A 16,703-nucleotide genomic window follows, 5' to 3' on the forward strand; every position below is an offset into this window, starting at 1 on the left:
GCGGGAATTGTTAGCAGGGATGTAGCCACTAAAACTATCCTAGCTACAACCCTGATTGTTAGGCTTTTACCACTACGCCGAAAAGTAGATCCATGTTAAGCGTAATATAGTTAACCCGTTTGGTCTATATTGTGCATATTAAAGAAAGTAGATAAAGTATAGGACTTGAATTAATAATTTCGGATGCTTCTGGCAAGATGTCACAAGACAATTCTTGAAATAAAAAATATTGATATTAATCTGCGATGTTATAGGCCTGCTGATTACGGGCTGATCAAACTATATGTGACCCCTCAGCACAACTGAGCCCGGATGTCGCCAATCATTATTTTTGAGATATTCAACCAAAATATTCTGCTTGAAATTAAGCTTTAAAATGATGTATATCATGTCTATAGTACTTGACATTAAGTAGTGAAAAATCAATAAAACAGTCAATAAATCCTTTGTTTCCTATTGTTTATTGTTAAGTTCAATGGAGCATATCTCAATAGTGGCACTGGCGACATCCGGGCTCAGTTGGTGGCACTGGCGACATCCGGGCTCTGTTGGTAGTTTCATGAGTAACTATAATCAATATTGTGAATCTATTCTTCATTCACCTTTTTCAGTCTGCTTCTGATTGCACTTTCTTTGGCCAGCTGGGCATCCTTAGCTTCCTGCTGCTTCTTGGTTAGTTTTACTTCTGTCTTAATCCCTTTGGCTTTCTTCTTGGCTTCAATTTCCTACAAAAGAACATGGAAGTGAAGTGAGGAGAGAACTTGACTCAGTATATCTATGTTATACAAATATTGACTGATATGAGGGGCATAGATAAAATTATAGGCCCAAGGTGATCTCAAAATTATGCTATGATCCGGGGCGCAGCCGAGGGTCATAGCATGGTTTTGAGATCACCGCGGGCCTATAATTATAACCATGTTCCGAATATAAAACAGTCAATATTTGTTTTATATACCAAATGGATGTATGTATGTGGATGTTGCAATTGCGCATGCATAGACACACACCAAAGCATTATAAGCAACTATACTTTGTTTCATCTCAGAGTTCGGTAATGACATAGGAGTGTGTGTTTAGCTGATCACAGTATTGAATCCTATCCTGTACATCGTATATACACACGTACAAGCTTGGTTTCCTAGCATGCTTCACGTAAAAGCACTGACGTCACTACCACACTCGAGAGAAAACAAAGTATGGGTAACATGATGGAAAAATTGAGAAAAAGGGTAAAAACAAACAAAATGCCCTCATAGGGGCAAAGATGAGCAAGTCGGCTTCAGCCATGTTAGATGAAGTACATACCTTTCTAAGTTCTATCTCCATCAGTTGGTCCTTGTATGAGTACGCCTTGCTCTCACGTTTCATTGATCCAATGTCTATGGTTGGCTCCTGGATGCTACAAAATGAAAATAATAGCAAAAATGCAACCTTACATTAAAAGGAAATTAATCTGGTTTGTGAAAAAGTGTGCACACAAACAGCTTTGGCTATTCCAGTTGAAATCCATACACCCCCTATGGAAGACATGACCTTAATCTCCTACTCAGGGGGTGTGCATTTCAAATGGGGTTACCTGAATGGGTGACTCCATTTAAAATCTACACCCCCTGTGTGGGAGATTAAGGTCATGTCTTCCATAGGGGGTGTATGGATTTCAACTGGAACAGCCCAATGTACATCTCCACCTGTTACAAAAATTGTATACACATGTATAGGGATGCACACATCCCCATCCACCATAAACCATAACAAATAAATAAATAAATACTAGCAAAACACACACACAAATACACCCCTGTTTATTGGCCTCACCGCTGCAGATTCATAGGTCCGATTTCTTGAAGCTTGGTCAGGCTTCCTAAACCAATAGGCTAGCCCTACCAATGTAGATCCACTTTTTTTTTAGGTGCTGTATGATGTGAAATTGCACTGGTACATAGGACTACTTGGGCTCACGCCAATGGCTTATAGGAAGCCCAACTACTAGCCATGCTGCAAGAAACCAGCCCATAGAGACTTAAACCGCTGAGCATGGACATAGCCTCCAACAGCGGACATTGTTTTTGAATTATTATCCTATTTGCAATCTATCAGCACTGTCTGGCAAGCACAGATAATTGTAGTTCATGTGCATCCACAGCATTTTTTATGTGTCTTTGATTGACAGTGCTTACAAAAGAACCCACACACCCACTCCACCTACATACCTGCCAATAACAGATTTGTCAAACAACTCTCCATCTGGTGCCTGCATGATGGCGTACTCTTCCATAGTAACTGTCTGCAATGCCGGGTTGCCTAGGGAACTCATCACATGATCAATAAGTGGTTCCATTGCTATCAGTGGCGTTTCCAAAGCCAACATCTTGGCAGCTAACAGCCTGGCCTGATGAATCACACACAAAACAATATCATAGAACCATGCCAGAAAAGATATTGTATACTTCCCATAATGCATTTCTCAAATTTTAGTTTTCTGTACTGATTTGCTATCTAGTGCAACATGGGATGATAGTGACATAATGTACCTCTATGAACAGAGCACATCCTTGTCTTGCAAAATATGTTTCTTGACTATCGACCAATGGGTAGCCACTCTATTCTCAAAATGAAAACAAAAGGAACTTGTACAAAGTAATGAGAGTGTCATTTGATGAAATGAGATGAAATGAGGTGATGTATCATGTTGCAAAGGATTCTGGGAAGGTGTAAGATATCTTCTCAGGGACCATGGTGGTTATTGCATTACACTTCCACCCTCCTCACTTTAAAGTTTTGTTTGATTTTTTTGTTTTTTGTAGGTGCTTTTTTTCATTTTTACCAAAATATTTACCAAAAACCATGAATAATAATGCTTACAAGCAGACAGTGACAGTATTGACCAAACGGTGTTTACAAATGTTCTAGAGCAGTTGACGAAAAAATGTGTTATTTTAATGGTATATTTTATAGTAACTCATTTATATTAAATAGTAATTCTTTGATCACTTAGTTGGTGAGGGTTGTTCTACAGATCCAAAAATCCTAGATTCAATTTCCGGATAATCACTTCATAAACTTGAGGTTCCAAGTATTATACAATTACTGCATGTATACAATATATTACAATTCAAGGATATAGAGTATTATATAATCCACAAATAAAATTCACAATTATAGTCCATTTGGCCTCCTTGAGACATGAGTGCCCATGTGCGGTCGCGCTAGGCTGCGTTTTTGCGTCCCGGACCCACCAAAACCCGAATCTCACGCATGAATTTTGCAAAAGCAGCAAGTTATTACGCCCCGTCGTACGCAACAAAAATCCCCACATGTTGTTTTCTAAATCCAAGTTTCATAAAACTAGGCTCAAAAGTTTCCTCAACTTGCATTATGCACATCATTTTGAAGCAACTGAACCCTGAAATACCAAATTATGGCCTAATTTACTTCAATAATTAATATTATGCACAGTAATACTGCTTTGTGAGTGAAATTTTTGACAGCAAAACAGCCGTGATATCAAGAAAATACGGCGAGATCTCTGGCTGCCATTGCTTGTTGATATGGTTGGCAAATCCCAGAATAGAGGGCAGTATTAAAATTATTATCGTCCAGCCAGCTGCGGGCGGTAAATTATACTAATTTGATTAAAATAAAAAATAAATTAAATTAAAAAGAAAAAAAAAAAAGAAAGAAAAAAGAAAAAAAAAGAAAAGAAAGAAAAAAGAAAACAAAAGAAAAAGAAAAGAAAGAAAAAAAAAAAAAGAAAAGAAAGAAAAAGAATGGAAAAAAAATACAATAATATTTAATAAAGCCCTGCCCCCCCAAAATTATTTCTTTAGGGACCCCCCATTTTTGCATTTTCTGTTAGCTCGGGGAGCTCCAAGGGACCCCGAGCTTTTGGACCTAAGCGCTACCCTTGGTGCCCATGTGTGCACAAACAATTAAAGGTGTTATAATACTGTAGGGCAAAGTCGGCACGCCACAGATGATCACATGTATGACACATAGACAATACCATCTCGAGGAAGCCAAATGGACTTTTTATCAATAACTTGATTTCCAAGCCTACCTTTGATGCCGGCTCATTTGCAGTGATCACTGCAAGGATCTGGTCTAAGTTAGCCGAGACAAGCTTCTTCAAATCCAGCCCGAATTTGGCGACAATATCACACCACAATCTTGGTTTGGCCTCAACTGAAATAAATCGGCATGCAGATAATAATTTATTGGTTTGCCTCAATCATGTTGTTATTCTGGCAAAATAACACCTTGTACAAAATCTTTCTCATGCATTTATTTGGAATTGCCTTGAAACTACAGACCTGTTCAGAAGTAGTGGGAACACATGTATAAAACTTGGATTGTTTTTAAAATGTATTTCCATTACAATTGACATTCTTAAATTGTGATTTATTTCATTTTCGACCAGGTTTGTAGGCTCTTGACAAAAAAAAAAGACTATATTTGAGACCTTTCCTTAAAAAGTCAACAATGACTAAAAATGTTTAAACATGCTGAAGAAGGGTCCTATTAAAGGATCTCATAGAAAAATCTTCCATCTCAATAAATGTATTTATTTCTGCAACACCTATTTTGGAACAGTAGAAGTTTTGTACAGTATTATTTCTGACTAAGGTATTATATTCTTGATTATATTGACTGAGGGCCTGCTTGAAAAGCAGTGCTTGTCACCAGTGTTCGAAATTTGGTTGTGCGTTCACCCGGGACAAACAAAACATGGACAAATAATGCTCTAGTTGTCCGGTGGACAAATATCTACAGCCAAAAGTCACTTTTTCAGCATGTTAGTTTGCTCAAACCTGACACAACTGATGAATAGTTAAATATTTAAGAGTAATAATTGTTCATAAATTGACTACACTCACTCCACTTTATTGGCCACATGTAGTTGTTTCAGATTGTGGCAGCTTACGGACAACCAAAAACTTTGGTGGACAACCAGAAATTACAACCTGGTTGTCCGTGGGACAACCGTGGGACAACCCCTTTTATTTTCTTAATTTGGACACTGCTTGTCACTAAAATTGTTACCCTCAATAAATAAAGATTTAATGAACTATTCAAAACTATAAACAAAACTTACCGATAAGTGGATGGTGCGCATCAAGGATGGCATCCAAGACCAGTTTGGTTTTTGCATCATCATCAGTTAGCCCTACGCCCACACTGAGTAGTATCCCTTGTAAAGCTAAAGCTAACACCTTGGGTGTTACACAACTGGTAGCGTCTCCACTACCATCTACTTCTGGGGTGTTTTCTTGCTCCTGCAGGTGGACTTCCTACAATATGAAACATTATTTCTAGAATAATATCTAAGAATAGAAGATGATGGATGCATAAAAAAATCTGTAATGATATGCAGAACCTGGTATTGATGGATGTCTGACTGTGTTCACTTATAAGCTTTTGATCTGCCATTTATTCAAATTGGTCTGAAAACATCCCCCCCCCCCTTTCTTCCTTCTTCTTCTTCTTCCTTATAAGTGCCTCCCTCATATGTCTGCGTACAGACAAGCTGTACTTATTTTTTACTCTGGAACCTTGAGTAGATGAGTGTATTTTTGAAGTACAGTCAACAGTACCGGGATGATCCCCTGCTCTTTTCGAATAGCCTGCGACGTTCTTTAATGTGCACACTACATTAATGTGAGAAAATATGCATGTACACAGGACCGACAGCTTAAAGTGCCCTCCGAAGCACTAAGCAAGTAGAGTGAAGTGCCTTGCTCAAGGACACAAAGAGCCAGCCGAGCTCAGGCGGACCTGGGATTCGAACCCTTGACCCTTGGATTCACAGTCCAATGCCTTAACGCTCCCCTCCAAGAAGGCTTTGCACCAGTTCTGGCAAGTCCTGCCCCAAATGCACACATTATTAGGAACACTTGTGTCCTGCAACACTAGTCAGATTGTCACAATAACACTAGCACTATGAAATTGGTAGCAAAACTTTTTCACCAGTTCCAGAATTGAACTCTTCTCTCTCTCATTTCACCCAGATCATTTAGGTCATTCCAATAAATCAAACTTTTTTGATACTGAGACAATATACAGCAATAAAAATCAAAATCATAATCAATGACAGATTTCTGTGTTGCAGATTTCTGAATATTAATTTACAGACAGAGGTGTTTCAAATCCTACCTTTTGTGCTGATATGACCAGCCTGAATTCTTCTAACAGTACTTGAGTCATCTGTTGGCTTCCTGGGCCTGTTAATAACTTCTTTATAGTCTGGTGCGTGGATGGGTGTAGCTTCCATGATGAATGCACTAACATGGTCACAAGGGCTCTGTGGAAAGGCCTGTAATCAAATCCATATATATCATGTCAGGGTGGGTGATGTCCAACCCATGATTCAAGAAAGATATGGCTATTCTATTTAAAATCCACATTACCCCTGTGGAAGATGTTGTAATTATCCTTCACAGGAGGAGTATGGGTTTCATATAGAATGGATAATTGGGCAACTTCCAATTGAAATACCGTAAAATTCCGTCTACAAGCATATATATGCCTCTAAACGAGGTTTTTTTGACACAAGAGACAAGAGGCAGACACTCTCAACAAAAACGTTATTTGGAGTTTGAACAACTATATTACTGATAAAGGCGGCTGTACAAACATGTATATTTGTAAGACCAGGCTAGTGTGGATTAATGATTTTGCTTCCACCTGACTAACCATCTACACCATAACAGAAGCCATACACAACACACTTGCTGTGTGTGCGTCAGGGGTAGCACTAGGTTTTAAAACCAGGGGTTCTCAGAACCCCTGAACCCCTTGAAAGTGTTAAAAATATGCGCTCAAATCCTAAAATGAGGGGTTCTCTAGTCAAGTATTGAATGCCCGTTTCAATATATCAGTATCAGATTTTGTGATTTTGGTTATGATGTGTAAATAGTTAAGGCCTGGCAAAACGCGATCTCCCTTTCACGCTGCGATTCTCACTATTAACCAACTATCTGGCTTTTAAAGAAAGTTCCCATGCAGTGTACTTGCTATAAAAGTGTTGCTTTATGCCATAAAAGTTCGCGAATTCCATAAAATGCAGTTCAACTTGCAAAGTGCAGAATTCAACAGCATTGCAAGTCACATGTCACGAGTGAAAAACCCATGATTTCCTCAATAAAAAATGACATTTCATTGCAAGTGAGTTCAAGTTTAGGCCAAATATCATGATATTTATTGAATTACTGGAGTATTTTGACTATAAAACATAATTCAAGGGCATATTTTTGTCACTTTTTTCTTCTACGGCCTTGTATTTCACCGCTGGCATATCTCTACACACCACCCTTGAAGCATTTCTTACCGATCCCTAGAATTAGAAATTACCAGCTCACGTACGTGTCGTCATTCAGTACTGCAATAAAACTCATCAGTGATTCTAGACAATATCACAATCTGTGTTAAATTACGCTGGAGGTGTATATTTTATATTTATTTTTAAATTATGTTACAATGCTACTGGCGACTTCACTTCAACATTTATGTTATTGCATTTTATGTTACATAATTTCTGGACAGGTCGTAAATATTGGAGATCGAAGCTTTTATTTTTCTTTCACATGTTTTCATTTTTCTGCGCGCATGAAAACCCCTGAACTGGTATGCAAAATGAATAGATGCGCTCAAACTTAAAAATATGCGCTGTACGCGCAGAAACGCAGGTTAGCGCGACCCCTGGTACTGTGCGTGGGGGGGGGGGGCAAAAATCCTTGTTTCCCACCACTGCTGACGTGCTAACACACTCTGACATACAATCGTAACATCTTTGGTGGACAAATGCTTACCTTTCGGCACCTGTCTTGAATTTATCTGGATGATCTATCAGAAGTTTTTCAGCAAGTCCAAGCAGATTTTCCAGACCTAAATAAAAAATACAAAGTAAGATTAGATATATACATAGTCACAGATTCTGGCAAAGTAATCAAAATGCCATTAAGTATACCCACTATGCTGACACAGTGACAAAACTAACCTGATTTATTGTTCCATCGATAAGGTGTTTGACTATGGTGCGAGAGGTTGCAGGTTCAACCCCTGGCAGTGGTTTAGTATGTTCTTGTGGAAAAACTGATTTAGCTTGAAATTCGACTGGACAAGGAACTTGCTGCTAACTTATTGTAACCCGTACGAAACTCAGAGAGCTAATCCTGGCTGTGAAGGTCAATTGTGGAAAGTCTAGGGTGTGCGCTTCTAAGCAGCAAAGTCCCCGAGTTGTTAAGTGGTTTATGGAATGATGTGGGCCATAGTGGTCAGAGACAACCTGTCAAGTGTGCTGAGGCTTGTGGATCAACGTCTAGCTGTTGTACATGTGTGTAGTGCACTCTAAATCATTGTGTGTTTTTTTTACTATAATTTAGCCCTGATATTGGGCTATTCCAATTAATATCCATATACCCCTACATTTAAAATGGAATCACCCATTCAGGTAACCCCATTTGAAAGATTAAGGTCATGTCTTCCATAGGTGTATGGATTTCAACTGGAATAGCCCATTTACATAAGCAACCACATTCAAACAAAAGCATAATCGTTCAACTTACCGTCCTCTGAGGCAGCTGTCAGAAATTTGTCCGATGTGAATAGTTGTTTCTCAGCATTCAGTATGGTCCCCCACAGGAAAGAAAATTTAGATTCTGCACAGAAAGAGAACATCAGCATCACCAGTATCAATCACAGGAAGTTGCAATAATTGTGACTCACATCACCAAATTTAGTTACAAAATCTGGTTTCATAGCGCAACATATTTGTTAGACCTCTCTGGCTTGTCGTTTATGCTTACACATGTTGCAACATGCTTATGCAATGTACCACAGCTTCAAATTTTCCCCAAGTATTTGCCCAATCAGAAACATTGTCTGAAATTTTATTAAATTTGTGTAAATGACCACTGGGTGATATTTGACTTTAGTGCCCTTGGCACCCCACTTGACCCTTCCCATAAAAAGTATTCTTAAACACTGGAGAAAGTTCCTGCAATCTTATTGGTTCTTACACATGTGATATGACACGATAATTTTATTAAAATTTGGTATACTTATGATTAATATTTTTATTTTAATTAAGGGCGTACTACACCCATGTATTGGTTTGATTGGTCTAAAAAAATATTTTTTCATTTATAGCTAGGCAATATATGCACGGATCATGTGAAATAAAGAAAAAAAATAAAATAATAATAAAAAAGGTGCTTTTAAACCATTGTATAGTAAGTCATTTTAGCCCTATATATTTTTTGTTTACATGTATCCTGGTAACTCAGATGCGTGTTTCATAACAAACCATAAATTGTCCATAATTTATTCTTTTCAACATGTTCAAGTAGGGGGCATGAATAGAATACATTAAATCCTTTGTTATACCATCTATAGAAATGTACTCACTGATTATAACACTGAATAAATTAAATAGGCCTAATCTCTTACACATAGACAATTTAATAGTACACCATGTATTTATCTTCTATAATGTGGTGTTAGGAAAAGAGATTAAAAAAGGCTATAAGGTCATCAAAGGTCAGGTTATAGGTCAATTGGTTCAGGTCAAATTCAGGCATCAACATGTGGTAGTCTGTGATATCATACATGTTATAATGAGGCATCAATTTTGATATTTTGTCTGTTACTGGATATATAATGGAAATATGTGAGGTGGATATACTAAAATACCTTGGGATGTAAATGGTGAGTACAATTTAGATTGCCTAGTTGAGATGAATTGGGCAAATAAATATAAAATAGTTACCAAAATCACAAAAATGAAGCTTACGGAAAACTACCTAATATGGTGGTATGGGTGACAAAAAATACAATCTTTTTCAACATTGCTGTAGTGTGGTTGTGGTAACCTGTTACCCATGGCTTAATTAAGTTTCAGTGAAATAGTGTCGCAAGTTCAAAATACAAAATATAGCTCAACATTGAAAATAGAAGCATTTTAACCGGTTCGTTTTTTGATAGTTGTGGAGCACCAAGTTCATGAAGTCATAAAAGAGATCAGGGACCGCTTATTCCCATTTTACATATCAACATTATTTCCCTAATGTGTTAGCAACACATATCCAAAATTTTAACGAAATCCGTTGATAGTAAGCTTTCCAAAATGAAGTGGATTTAAAACATCAGTGATGTACCACCTTTTGGCTTATATCATTAGAAGCATGTACGCTTCATTGATACTGATGCCACCAATTGAACGATAAGATTTGCCCCTTCATTTTGCATACCACTTTGTCCAATTTCTTTTTCTCATTTCTTCACAAAATGCAAAAAAATGCAAAAAAAAAATGCATGGGTGTAGTACCCCCTTAAAGTGTTTAAGAATGAGAATAAAGGTATTGTTTTTAGCTGCTGTCGTGCATCCATCATCTCATATAATGTCGTAAAACAATGATGTCGCCTGTGTTATATGAGACGATATAGATGCACAATAGCAGCTAAAAACAATACCTTTAGTCTCTTAATTTTAGCCTGGTTGGATCTAATATTGGGGCAATGGTTAGGGTGTGGTCAAACTAAGAGATACATGATGAGTATCCTGGGGTTGCTCGTCTTCTTATAAGACTGACATACCTGCATCAGTGTCCACTGCAGCCAGTCTCACCATCATACATGCCGCAGCTAAACCCTCTGTTACAACTGCAACTTGATTGGCTTGGCTTTTGGCCTTCTCCAATGACTGCTTCAGAATTGGTAGCAGCTCCAGTCCTTGGGCGAGAGTGTCACCTGGAATAAATATATTCAGATTGGATTAATGGCCAAATAGAGACTAATATTCTTGTGTATTTTTGATGTCTAACATGCAAAAAAAATACAAAACATTTTACAAAAATATGTTTTAAGGAAATATGCAGTAATCAACAAGAGAAATTTGATACTTTTGTAAAAACACAACATAAATAATGTTTACATGAGGTTTTTCTGATTTGTTAGTCTTCAACACAACCACACATTTCTTACTCAGTTGTACATGACTCTAACTCATCCTACAATAGCTGGTTGAGCGAACACTCTTGCAAATATAATTTACCTAAATAATACATTCTTTGCATTACATTGTAAAACATGTATAACATAACAATACAATGAAATGTGTGCCATACCTCGGAAAGCTGCTAGCATGCACTGGATATAGGCATTCCTCACAACACTTGTAGACTGCTTAAGCCCCATGCCCTTCTTAAACCACTCTACAAGTTTTTTAGGAACCTCTGTTGAGAACTTGGCACACCAAAGTGACATCACTGCCAAGGCTTGGATTAGTGTTCCCTCATGAACTGATGAAAATAAATTGAGCAAAAAGCATTTGAAAACATGTGAACATATTTAGAACATAAACTATGGGAATTTTTGTTTTTACTATCCTCTACCTTGTGGTACAAGACAAGCAGGTTCAATTTTTTGAGTAGTAGCTGCCAGCGCAGCCACTATCCACTACAATGTAATATTGGACCCACCTGTTGTCTATGGCATGGTACAGGATAGTAATAACAAACATTCATATTGTTTATTCTCATTCTTAGTTAAATATTATTTTAATAACTGTAAACTATTTTAGTCTAAAATGAACAAAACGTGTGTACAACTTCACGTCTTCAGTTGTGCGTACTACAAGCGCATGTAAGTATTACGTACTAGGGCTATACATACAAGAAGCTACATAAGCCCACCTCTATAAGCATGTTACATGTCATCAACTGGTTGTAAAAGATTATCAGAAAATGTGTATTTCAAAAATTTGAATGCATAACCTGAAATTGGTTTTAGTACAAGTCTTTGGGTTTGATTATCACAACATATGAAAAACACCCCATAAAACACATGCTTTTGGCTCTTTACTTCCAAAATTTTGCCAAATTAAAATTAAAATAATTAAAAGATTAAGATTTAGCTATGCTTCATTTGGCAAACCAAAAAAACTGATCAAGTTCAAATTTGTTACTAACTAAAAGATTAGGATTGGGCTGTTTCATTCGGCAAATCAGGATAATATGTTTTGAATCCAAAAAAAATAGTGCTGTATTTTTCTGGAATAGGGAATAGTATCATCACATGTCAAAGTCTAGGGCCTTACTGATTGAGCTAACTGGTATGCTCAAAACTAACTGGATTGTCCAATAATATTTAATTTCAAAATGTGCTTTAATGTGTGGCACAAGCTCATAGCCATCTTAGATATGCAAGTGAGGGGAAACATATACTGCAATTACTTCATAAACATTTCTAATGACTACCACTCATTCCTCAAAAACTATTATTAAAATTTGCTGTTACTGCACATTTGATGCTATGTCGGCCATCTTGGATGTGCACAGAAGGGAAAATTCATGAATATTCATATATTTATGGGCTGTGCACAGGATGTGTTGATTGTAAAGCTTTCATGAAGTGTTGTCTTACCTTCTTGTTGCAGGAATGGAATAAATTGCAGCACCACTGAGTTTGTAAGCTGTTGCACCGACGTATTCCCACTCACTGTGTTGTAACTCAGGTTACCAATGCCAGTCAACACTGCTAGACGATGGGTCACCACCGTTAGCTTGCCTTCAGAACCTGTGCAGAACAAACACCATTATAGTTCATGTGTGTAATTTTATACAAATTCTAGTATAGCTTAAAGATTGATAAATTTGTAAAAAAATGTGAAGAGCATCCCTGTGTTTTTGTTTTAGAAGGATGAAAGAATATGCAAGAAACTGAAAATCGATGCCATGATCATATGCATTTTTTTTCTTCTTTAAATGTTCAACAGAGGATACGTCATTGATGGACATGACAGTTGGTCTCCAAACTGCATGTAAGAGCATCCTTCCTTCAAATAATAATTTGCAACTTTATTTTTTACATGCTCCAGTTCGATGTGCCCTCTGATACACATAACTGATTCTGTGTTGCATATAATACCAACGATTACAAACATAAACCTGAAATAGTGCCCTCGTGCAATGTACTTATAAGACAATTCACTTTAAACTTGATCCAGCCTTGATTTTGATACTTCTAATCATTATGTAGGTTTCATGAGTTTATTTGGAACATCTGTTGTAACAGTAATTAAAATTTTTGAACCCTGACCACAAAATATAATCCAAAGCCATACCACTGATATATAGCATATTATTACCAACGTCCAACTCAAAGTACTAACTCACCATTGAGAACTGAGAAGAAAAGTTTGGCCACCTCTTCTACAGCATCTGCATCGCTACACTGATGTGCTAGGTTTAAGCTGGCAGCAGCGGCCTCTTCGCGTGATGTGTCATCTTTGATATGCAACTGGGCTATGTGTGTTAACAAATAATTTAAACAATGTAACTTGTAAGTTGGCTTATCATATTTTATATTATGTTTGCTTTACTTTGTACTTGAAATAAAACAAACACAGGCCATAATCTGCAATAGTATACAGGGCAGGTTAAATGATTTACAGGTCAAAAATGCTTTGAACCTACAAACTTCCTAATCACCACACCTGTAACTAAAGTTTAATGTATAAGATTTGGTTCTTTCATTTACTTAAAAAAGAAAACTGTTCACTCATTTAAGCATTCTAAAAGTTCTATATACTCTTCAAATTATAAATAGACATTACTTACTTGCAATATTTTTACCAAGATCTTTTGCATACTGGCTAAGGTCTAGAGACAGGCCGGCTAACAAGTAACTATAAGCTGAAAAGAAAGAGTTACAATAGTTGCAACATTAGCTCAATGTACAACAAAATACGAGATGAACTTGTAATAACATGTCAGACAAACAAAAAATATTCTAGCATATCCTAATACGACTCTCTGCGCGGTGGTAGAGACATTTTGGATACAGCATAAAGCCGAATATCTGTTAAAACACGTTTTGAGGGGATATATCAATTGTTTCAAAACATGCGAGTATTGCAAATAAATCTTGTACATTCACTTCTATAATATACATTTCAAATGAGTGCTCACGAATGTTCTAAATTTTTAGAAGGACCAATTAAATGGTACCAAGATTTTCAAACACCGTTTACTCAGAACAGCAATTTTGCATATTCGGCACTCTGCCGTGTTCATAATGAACTGAAGATTCACTTATGTGTAACATTTCCATAAATGTTAAGTCCCGAAAATGCTGCGCACTAAAAGACTTGCTTACTTACTTAATTTAATTTTATCTCCTCTTAAATATCTATCCTTGGGGTGTCAAAGGAACCATACCAAACATCAAAAAGAAACATTCTCTCCTGAACTTTTCTATTGCTTACCTTCCATAACATTTTCAGGGCTTCTCAGCATAGCTTTCTGCACTGCTGGTAGGATAGATTCCTTGAACTCATTGTGAGTTAGATGACATAGTAACCACTTGCTGTTAACCTACATAGGATGATAAATGGAGGTAAAACTGATCAACTTATTACAAAGTGACAAGCATGAAAACAGACAAATGAACAAGAAAAACAAAAGAATGCATCTTAATACTGTTGCTATATTAAGTCTTGGATACTGCATGTACAATCTAATAGGAAAGAGTCCTTCCACAAGCATTAAACGCATATGGCATTGTAAATTTCACACAACTCAGGGAAAAATAAACCAATCACGCTATGCAATGTTGTTATTAGGCAACCGGGTTGGGGGTCATGAGGGAAATCCTTCCCCAACCAGAACTCTTGCCCCCAGTAAAAACCCAAAATTTTGTGCAAAATTTGTTGATTTTGCTTCCCCTGAAATTCACTTTGTCCCCCAATCCCAATGCCCAATGCCCCTCCCCCTCCAAAAAAAAGAATCCTGGCACAACCACGGCACAAGAGTAGACTACATATTGCATTTAAACTACTATAATTGGACACTGAATTACATGGAAAAAGACTAACGATCATCTCCCCACAGTCTGTGAATGGTTTGTAGCAGTACATTGATTCACCAGGTGCCTTCATCAAATAAAAGAAATCGCAGGAAATGGTGAAAAATGATGGTACTTTCACAAGACTTTTATAGGTTTGACATAGTGCCGTCGGGAAATAAAGTTTCCCATTACTAAAGACATTAACTTTTGAGACAGTTTGTATGGTTGAAGGTGTAAAATTAACCAACAGGCAGGCTGTTTTACTGTTGCGTTCAGAAATTTCAACCATATCGAACAAATCGCAAACAAATCATTCCCGAATTTGATTGACAGGGGATGTCAAATGTAAACTAGTATTTTTTCATTCGGTCTTCGATTATATCTCACAAACAAGCACTGAATCAACTTTGCAACTTACCAAGACATGCACCATGGGTTTGATCTTGCCACCAAACACTCCTTTGACGTAAGCTTCCACAAAAGATGCCTTGTAATCCGAGATGGCATCTACACACTGATTCTGACTGCAATACTGCATTAGGAAGGCTATCAAGCATATCTTATACTGACTGTGCTCCAGGGATGACAGGGTTGTACCATAGCTGGTGACTGAGCCAGGAATCTGATAGGGAAAAACAATTACAATATATCATAAGAGATGACTGCAATACTGAATCAAGAAGGCTATCAAGCATATCTTGTACTGACTGTGCTCCAGGGATGACAGGGTTGTACCATACCTGGTGACTGATCCAGGAATCTAGTAGGAAAAAACAATTACAATACAATGAATACATCATAAGAGAGTAAAGTTTTTTTCCAAACTATTTCAATGTTAATCAAGAATACCTTGTTAGGGGTAGATGATGGTTTCAAGTGTTATTCTTACCTTCAAAGCAGTAGGTTATTGCAGTTGAAATCCATACACCCTCTATGGAAGGCATGACCTTAATCTCCCACACAGGGTGTGTAGATGTCAAATGGAGTCGCCCATACAGGTAACCTCATTCACACTCCCTGTATGGAAGGTTAAGGTCATATCTTCCATGTGGGTGTAAGGAATTCAACTGGAATAGCCCAATCATATCTTATCTGCAGTTTCCAATAAGTTTTATATTCAAGGGTATGAATATGAATCACTAATATAATGTAGCCTACAATGTTTTGCAGGCTACATTTTTCAATCCTGACATGGAACAGTACATTTCACTCAACTTGCACTGTCTTCAAGTACAACATCTTTCAAAAATAAAATACAATACATTATAATACAATACAATACAATACAATACAATACAATACAATACAATACAATACAATACAATAAATACAATACAATACAATACAAAACAGTATATTTTATGTATATTCTCAGTCATCCAGGTATGCAAAATATCAAATTGAAAGGTAAAATCTATTCAACTGGACTTACTATTTTACCTTTATACTATCCCGCAAATATCCGGGATAGGATGAATAACTGTCGCCAGTTATATCAAAAATAGTAAGTCAAGTTGAATAGATTTTAACTTTCAATTTGATATAATAAAATATATTACTCCAAAATATTAATAGTTCTCCATTGCATATCGTTATGAATACGGCAGACGGCCGAATCTGGATTCGACTTTTGGTAAATTCATTTTACGCATGCATTACTTTTGAATTAGAGAACAAGGGATCAATGCTGTACATAATAGAGGGCAGCATATCGATTTTTTAACGGAGATCAGATGATAACAGCATAATAAGTAATCAAAAGAGGACGGCATACAGGGTTAGCTGATGGTGCATCGCAGTACGGTCACAGACGGTAACTGTTAAAAAATCGATATGCTGCCCTCTATAGGTATAGCATC

At 36.9% G+C, this 16,703-nt stretch overlaps 1 protein-coding gene across 1 annotated transcript in view; it reads right to left on the reverse strand.

Moving 5' to 3' along the window:
- The window catches only part of LOC140163854 (stalled ribosome sensor GCN1-like), a 67,595-nt gene that overhangs the window by 48,646 nt on the left and 2,246 nt on the right, over positions 1–16,703 (reverse strand). Inside the window, 16 exon segments of the mRNA XM_072187168.1 lie at positions 603–725; positions 1,309–1,402; positions 2,214–2,392; positions 4,061–4,185; positions 5,096–5,291; positions 6,154–6,313; positions 7,809–7,884; positions 8,565–8,657; positions 10,594–10,746; positions 11,124–11,297; positions 12,421–12,573; positions 13,173–13,301; positions 13,617–13,691; positions 14,264–14,372; positions 15,263–15,446; positions 15,585–15,604. Coding sequence (XP_072043269.1) covers positions 603–725; positions 1,309–1,402; positions 2,214–2,392; positions 4,061–4,185; positions 5,096–5,291; positions 6,154–6,313; positions 7,809–7,884; positions 8,565–8,657; positions 10,594–10,746; positions 11,124–11,297; positions 12,421–12,573; positions 13,173–13,301; positions 13,617–13,691; positions 14,264–14,372; positions 15,263–15,446; positions 15,585–15,604 — 2,043 coding nt within the window.

This window comes from Amphiura filiformis, chromosome 11 (genome assembly GCF_039555335.1).
Source record: "Amphiura filiformis chromosome 11, Afil_fr2py, whole genome shotgun sequence".
Taxonomy (NCBI): domain Eukaryota; kingdom Metazoa; phylum Echinodermata; class Ophiuroidea; order Amphilepidida; family Amphiuridae; genus Amphiura; species Amphiura filiformis.